The sequence below is a fragment of the Oncorhynchus clarkii genome, chromosome 30 (assembly GCF_045791955.1).
Source record: "Oncorhynchus clarkii lewisi isolate Uvic-CL-2024 chromosome 30, UVic_Ocla_1.0, whole genome shotgun sequence".
Lineage (NCBI taxonomy): Eukaryota > Metazoa > Chordata > Actinopteri > Salmoniformes > Salmonidae > Oncorhynchus > Oncorhynchus clarkii.
In genome coordinates, this window is record NC_092176.1 from 45,991,182 (window position 1) to 45,999,135 (window position 7,954).

Here is a 7,954-nt window from a genome sequence, read left to right on the forward strand (position 1 = left end):
TATTGCCAAGAACTGATATAAAAGAGAACCATACATTATATGAACGTTCTGAGAACGGAATGTACTAAAATAATATATTAAATACAACCACATCGGGAACTTGTGCAGAATATTCTGTGCAAGTACTGACATTCTCACAGATGAACAGTGTTAACGTTCTCTGAACTATTGGAGAACATTCCCAATTTCAAACCAGCTGGACAACATTCCTAGAACATTACCGAAAATGAAATTAAATGTAGCCATGTTTGATCTTTTAGGAAAATTCTGTTAAAGTAAAGAAATAAATAGCAACAAAAATAAATGTTTGTTACGTTCCTTAAATGTGCTGAGAATAGACAATGTATCCTGCAGAAGTTGTCGGAAGGTTTTATACAAAAAAATAACCATAGGACAACCAAGCTTTAAGGTTTAAGAAACATGGTTCTCAGAAAATGATGTGATGTTCTGTGACCTGCTGGCGGGGTACTTGCGTGCGTGTGTGCTGGACACGTTTTGGTGGCGTGATAGATAAACCAATCACAATCGCAACAACAACAAAAAATGATATCAACCAATGACTGCCTGAACATTCCTCCCTTGGCATGTGAGATTGCCCAATAGGAACGCTGACTGTGGGTTTTGGATGCGGTCCTGCTACCTTGATGAACAGACAGAGGAGCTAGAGGAGCAGTTGTGTAATCCGCATCACTGAGGATCTGATTTGGACGGAGCAGGAAGCAACAGACACTTTACAGAAGGAACTCAATCACTTTAAAACATGGAAAAAAAACACACCATTAACTTCGGCGCTGGACCTGCAAAACTACCACAGTCTGTAAGTTGACTTTTTACTGTGCATTGAAAACCGAAAATGTAATGATTGTAGCCTGTAACATGAAGAGAAACCGAAATGAATTGTATGGATGATACTTTTTCCGTAATGCAATTAGCAAAAGTGCAAAGTTTAATAGAAAATATTTGATACAAAATCAAGCGTTTTATTTGATGAGAGCAGGCAAGCGGTTGCATCTCTTCGTCGTTGAAACAACATGATACATTTATCTTTTGTAAACTGACCATTTGATGACTGTGAACAGAAACGGCCTGTTAAAACATGACGACATATATTTTATCATGCAAGACGAGTAGACTGGCAGGCCTTTGGTGAAACGAGGTAGTTGCATCAGCCGCGTAAACATCCATGCGGGAAATGTTCCGGTGTCTGCTCCGGTGCCAAGCGACGCTATAACACCTCTAGACGGCGCTAGAACCACTGTCAAATCGGTCGGGCTTTATCCCGGTGCCACCGGTCTGGTTTTTATAGACATATTCATTTAGGTCCCCGATCTTGTTTTTTTTTTAAATAATGACCTGTATTCAAGCTAAAATAATTGTATTCAAGGACTTGTGAGGGGTTTTAATTGAAGTGAATGTGCTGTGTTTTCAGGTGCTGTTACAGGCGCAGAAAGAACTGCTCGACTACAATGGTAGCGGAGTCAGTGTCCTGGGTGAGTGTGTCTCTCTCAGACAGCGAGGCACACACTGGTTGAATCAACGTTGTTTCCACCTATTTATTATAGAAATATATATATCACACACAGTACCAGTCAAAAGTTTGGACACACCTACTCATTCAAGGGTTTTTCTTTATTTTTTACTATTTTCTACATTGTATAATAATAGTGAAGACATCAAAACTATGAAATAACACATATGGAATAATGTAGTAGGCAAAAAAGTGTTAAACAAATTAAAATATATGTTTGAGATTCTTCAAAGTTTCCATCCTTTACCTTGATGACAGCTTTGCACAGTCTTGGCATCCTCAGGGTGTCTTAATAGCTATTTATTGTATTTGATTCTGTCCTTGCAGAGATGAGCCATCGGTCGTCAGACTTCACCAAGATCATGAACACCACAGAAAACCTGTTGCGGGAGCTACTGTGAGTATAAACACACACACTCACATCATCCTACTGGTCATGAGCTTCTCTCCCTCTATCTATCCATTATTTTCTGGCTCTGCTCCTGATTTCTGTTTAAATCTAGTGTTTAAGAAACAACTGTCTGGGAGAACGTGTTGGTGTCTGCATGTGTTTTCAACTGTCTGGGAGAAAGTGTTTCATCTTTCTTCTGATTGAACTCGTGACATTTTACCCTGACTGCCTTTCAGACTAGTTGTGCATTCTAGAACACCCCACATCGTTGGCTAGGCAACAGTGTATCATTCTAGAACACCACACATCGTTGGCTAGGCAACAGTGTATCATTCTAGAACACCCCACATCGTTGGCTAGGCAACAGTGTATCATTCTAGAACAGTGGTTCCCAAACTTTTTAAAGTCCCGTACTCCTTCAAACATTCAACCTCCAGCTGTACCCCCTCTAGCACCAGGGTCAGCACACTCTCAAATGTTGTTTTTTTGCCATCATTGTAAGCCTGCCCCACACACTATATGATACATTTATTAAACATAAGAATGAGTGTGAGTTTTTGTCACAACCCAGCTCGTGGGAAGTGACATAGAGCTCTTATAGGACCAGGGCACAAATAATAATATAACAATAATCAATAATTATGCTCTTAATTTAGCCATCTTACATATAAAACATGATTTGTTAATTGAAAATTGTGAATAACTCACCACAGGTTAATGAGAAGGCTGTGCTTGAAAGGATGCACATAACTCTGCAATCTTGAGTTGTATTGGAGAGTCTCAGCCTTAAATCATTTTCCACACACAGTCTGTGCGTTATTTAGTTTTCATGCTAGTGAGGGCCGAGAATCTACTCTCACATAGGTACGTGGTTGCAAAGGGCATCTGTGTCTTAACAGCGTGATTTGCCAATGCAGGATACTCTGAGATGCCCTATCCAGACATCTGCCGGTGGCTTCTGATTAAATTTATTTTTCACAGAACTGCTTGTTGTAATTTCGATGAGGCTCTCCTGTTCAGATATCGGTAAGTGGACTGGAGGCAGGGCATGAAAGGGATAACGAATCCAGTTGTTTGTGTCATCTGTTTCGGTAAAGTACCTGCGTAATTGAGCACCTAACTCACTCAGGTGCTTCGCTGTATCACATTTGACATTGTCCGTAAGCTTGAGTTCCTTTGCACACAAAAAATCATACAATGATGGAAAGACCTGTGTGTTGTCCTTGTTAATGCAGACAGAGAAGAGCTCCAACTTCTAAATCATGGCCTCAATTTTGTCCCGCACACTGAATATAGTTGCGGAGAGTGCCTGTAACCCTAGATTCAGATCATTCAGGCGAAGAAAAAACATCACCCAGATAGGCCAGTCGTGTGAGAAACTCATCATCATGCAAACGGTCAGACAAGTGAAAAACATCTTTCAAACTGTCAGGCATTCCCTTGGCAGCAAGAGCTTCTCGGTGGATGCGGCAGTGTACCCAAGTGGCGTTGAGAGCAACTGCTTGCACGCGCGTTACCACTCCACTATGTCTCCCTATGTTTGGCTACATACGGATCCTTAGTGGAATTCCCGCGAGAGAGTAACGGTTAATGTGATTGGATGAGTAACGGTTAATGTGATTGGATGAGTAACGGTTAATGTGATTGGATGTTAATTATTTAACTAGGCTACCTGTATTTGACATTGTGTTGTTATTTCGCTGAACACTAGATGGTGTCATTTTATTTTTGGCAGTGAAACGAGGCTCCTGATACGAGAGAAAAAAACTCGACCAAATGTTTAGTCCCTTTGGACAATATAAATGGACTGTTTGAACATGTGAAGAAAAAAATGTGAATCATATTTTGATGTGGCGTCCCCCTGGGGGTCCCCCAGTTTGAGAATACCTGTTCTAGAACACTCCACATTGTTGCCTAGCCAGCAGGGGTATCATTCTAGGTTGGAGGTTTTTCCACACATCGTTGTGTTTGAATAGACACATCGTTGTGTTTGAATAGACACATCGTTGTGTTTGAATAGACACATCGTTGTGTTTGAATAGACACATCGTTGTGTTTGAATAGACACATCGTTGTGTTTGAATAGACACATCGTTGTGTTTGAATAGACACATCGTTGTGTTTGAATAGACACATCGTTGTGTTTGAATAGACACATCGTTGTTTGTTTGTTTAGTGTGTTCCAATTATTATTTTTTTAAGTGATTACATTCTCTGTATTCTTCAAATGCATTGAGCTGATTTCTGACGTGCTGTTCCTTCTTATCCCGATAGTGTGTTTCTGTATTGTTTTAGTGAGTCACCATAGTGAGGGCTCAGGTTTTCTGGGTCTCTGTGTTTTTGGTTGGACAGATTCCTCAATTCCTTTTTTAGGGATTTGCATTCTTAGGCTATCTAGTTGATTCATTTTTTTTTGATTCTCTCTCTCCCTCCCCTCTGTCTCTCTGTCTCTCTCCCTCCCTCTATCTCTTTCTCCTTTCTCTCGCCCTCTCTCTCAAACCTCTCTCTGTCCCTCTCTCTCTCGCCCTCTCTCTCTCTCTCTGTCTCCCTCTTTCTCCTCTCTTTCTCCTCTCCCTCTCTCTCGCCCTCTCTCTCTTTCTCCTCTCTCTCTTTCTCCTCTCTCGCCCTCTCTCTCTCTCTCGCCCTATCTCTCTCTCTCCAGGAGTATCCCAGACAACTACAAAGTCATGTTCTTCCAGGGGGGCGGGACGGGCCAGTTTAGCGCCGTCCCCCTCAATCTGATTGGTCTAAAGGAGGACAGGTGTGCTGATTACCTAGTGACGGGCACCTGGTCGTCCAATGCTGCCAAGGAAGCTGAGAAATACGGCAAGGTCAACGTGGTTCACCCCAAACTGGACACCTACACCAGTAAGGGGGGTGGGGTTGGGTGTGTGTGTGTGGAGCCAGTTGTTGCCCATGAGTGATAACAGGAGACACGGTGTTCCGTGTTAACAGTTTAATGTAGCAGAATGACTCCTCATGTCTCCTGTTGACACTATCTATCTGCCTCACACCATTAACCCACACTAACAACACGTGACTGATTCCCACACTAACAACATGTGACTGATTCCCACACTAAGGCCTGACAAAATTGATTCACTGTTTAACTTCTTGACTCTACTTGAGACGCATATGTCTCAAGTAGGCACCTGGAAATGCAAATGCGCTACGCTAAATGCTAAATGTACTCGTTAAAACTCAAACCTTGATCAAAATTCACAAGCAGGGTATTGAATTAAAGCTACACTCGTTGTGAACCTAGCCAACAAGTCAGATTTTTAAAATGCTTTTCGGCGAAAGCATGAGAAGCTATTATCTGATAGCATGCACCACCTGAAAATGCCTGAATGCGACGTAAACAAAGACTCTGCTTATCCGACGCAGCACAAAACGCAGAAATAAAATATAAAACATTCATTACCTTTGACGAGCTTCTTTCTTGGCACTCCTATATGCCCCATAAACATCACTATTGGGTCTTTTTTTCGTTTAAATCGGTCCATATATACCCAAAATAGCTTTCTATGGAAGCTGTGTCATTCAGAAAAAAACGTTGTTTTTAAACGCTGCGTAATTTTTTAAAATTAAAAAAGTTGACGATAAACTTTCACAAAACACTTCGAAATCCTTTTGTAATCCAACTTTAGGTATTAGTAAACGTTTATAATCTATCAAAATGATTACAGGGCGATGTATATTCAATAGCTCCTCGTTTGCAAATCAATGGCTGCCAATGTCCACATTAACAACATCCGGGTGGAGACTGGAAGAAACGGAAGCCAGATAGATGGATTTTCCAACAAAAAATTCAATTGAAAATGATGACAATGGCGACATCGTGTGGAATTTGTATGAATTGCATGCAGGTCGATATTAAATTTTGTCCTCTTTTAACAACCCATGGAAGTGACTTATGGAAATTATTTTTAGCTTTCAGAGAGCAGTTTTTCTTGCGTTTTTCAATGAAACACACAATCTGTTATAGTCACAGCCGTGATTTAACCAGTTTTAGAAACTTCAGAGTGTTTTCTATCCACACATACTAATCATATGCATATACTATATTCCTGGCATGAGTAGCAGGACGCTGAAAAGTTGCACGATTTTTAACAGAATGTTCGAAAAAGGAGGGGGTAGAAGTAAGAGGTTTTAACAAATGTTATTTTATGAAAGTCGGGCGAACAAGTCATTTTTTTTATTTTTTATAATAATCAATAAAAAAAATATTTTAAAAATATATATACACATAGTTGTCTGTTTCTATTTGGAGACTGTATTAATGTTGCCAAGTTCTTTTCACCCAAGTGGAAGACTGTGTGTTTACCTCCATCTACTCCAATTCCACGGTAACAGAATTATACTTTAAAATGTATGTCAAACAAAACCCATTGATTTCAACGTTAATCAAACTCTCTGCATAAGGACTACTGTTAAAGGCCCAGTGCAGTCAAAAATGTGATTTTGCTGTGTAAATACACTGCTCAAAAAAATAAAGGGAACACTTAAACAACACAATGTAACTCCAAGTCAATCACACTTCTGTGAAATCAAACTGTCCACTTAGGAAGCAACACTGATTGACAATAAATGTCACATGCTGTTGTGCAAATGGAATAGACAACAGGTGGAAATTATAGGCATTTAGCAAGACACCCCCAATAAAGGAGTGGTTCTGCAGGTGGTAACCACAGACCACTTCTCAGTTCTTATGCTTCCTGGCTGATGTTTTGGTCACTTTTGAATGCTGACGGTGCTTTCACTCTAGTGGTAGCATGAGACGGAGTCTACGACCCACACAAGTGGCTCAGGTAGTGCAGCTCATCCAGGATGGCACATCAATGCGAGCTGTAGCAAGAATATTTGCTGTGTCTGTCAGCGTAGTGTCCAGATCATGGAGGCACTACCAGGAGACAGGCCAGTACATCAGGAGACGTGGAGGAGGGCAACAACCCAGCAGCAGGACCGCTACCTCCGCCTTTGTGCAAGGAGGAGCACTGCCAGAGCCCTGCAAAATGACCTCCAGCAGGCCACAAATGTGCATGTGTCTGCTCAAACGGTCAGAAACAGACTCCATGAGGGTGGTATGAGGGCCCGACGTCCACAGGTGGGGGTTGTACTTACAGCCCAACACCGTGCAGGACGTTTGGCATTTGCCAGAGAACACCAAGATTAGCAAATTCGTCACTGGCGCCCTGTGCTCTTCACAGATTAAAGCAGGTTCACACTGAGCACATGTGACAGACGTGACAGAGTCTGGAGGCGCCGTGGAGAACTTTCTGCTGCCTGCAACATCCTCCAGCATGACCGGTTTGGCGGTGGAATCCTCAGACCCCTTGTGAGACCATATGCTGGTGCGGTTGGCCCAGGGTTCCTTCTAATGCAAGACAATGCTAGACCTCATGTGGCTGGAGTGTGTCAGCAGTTCCTGCAAGAGGAAGGCATTAATGCTATGGACTGGCCTGCCTGCCTACCTGAATCCAATTGAGCACATCTGGGACATCATGTCTAGCTCCATCCACCAATGCCACGTTGCACCACAGACTGTCCAGGAGTTGGCGGATGCTTTAGTCCAGGTCTGGGAGGAGATCCCTCAGGAGACCATCCGCCACCTCATCAGGAGCATGCCCAGGCGTTGTAGGGAGGTCATACAGGCACGTGGAGGCCACACACACTACTGAGCCTCATTTTGACTTGTTTTAAGGACATTACATCAAAGTTGGGTCAGCCTGTAGTGTGGTTTTCCACTTTAATTTTGAGTGTGACTCCAAATCCAGACCTCCATGGGTTGATAAATGGGGGGGGGGGGGGGGCAGAGTGCCCTGTAAACACTAGCTATTCTCTCTGCAGGTTAATACATGTTTTATGGCACATTCACATACAGGATTTATCCCAGTGTTTTTCTGTTACCATCTACTCAAGCCCGGGACCAATGTTCCCTCGCGCAGCTCCACAGGGACTGCCGCACACAAGAAATATTATCGCACGCAGAGAAACACTATCAATGTTTCCCTTTACTGTGGGAATTGTGATTG

The 7,954-nt window shown here is 42.4% G+C and overlaps 1 protein-coding gene across 1 annotated transcript; it reads left to right on the forward strand.

The window, feature by feature from the left end:
- The first annotated feature begins 673 nt into the window (after positions 1–673).
- Positions 674–7,261, forward strand: LOC139389564 (phosphoserine aminotransferase-like). Its single transcript, XM_071136382.1, has 5 exons — positions 674–817; positions 1,430–1,490; positions 1,856–1,925; positions 4,582–4,787; positions 7,164–7,261. The coding sequence occupies exons 1-5, from the start codon at positions 761–763 to the stop codon at positions 7,259–7,261; spliced, it is 492 nt and encodes a 163-aa protein (XP_070992483.1). The 5' UTR covers positions 674–760.
- The last annotated feature ends 693 nt before the right edge of the window (positions 7,262–7,954 follow it).

Excerpts from the sequence above, each read along its gene's own strand:
- LOC139389564 (XM_071136382.1), top strand. The coding sequence starts at position 761 with ATGGAAAAAAAACACACCATTAACTTCGGCGCTGGACCTGCAAAACTA. Across the intron at positions 1,491-1,855 it reads TAGCGGAGTCAGTGTCCTGG|AGATGAGCCATCGGTCGTCA; the intron begins GTGAGTGTGTCT and ends CTGTCCTTGCAG. Across the intron at positions 1,926-4,581 it reads AACCTGTTGCGGGAGCTACT|GAGTATCCCAGACAACTACA; the intron begins GTGAGTATAAAC and ends CTCTCTCTCCAG.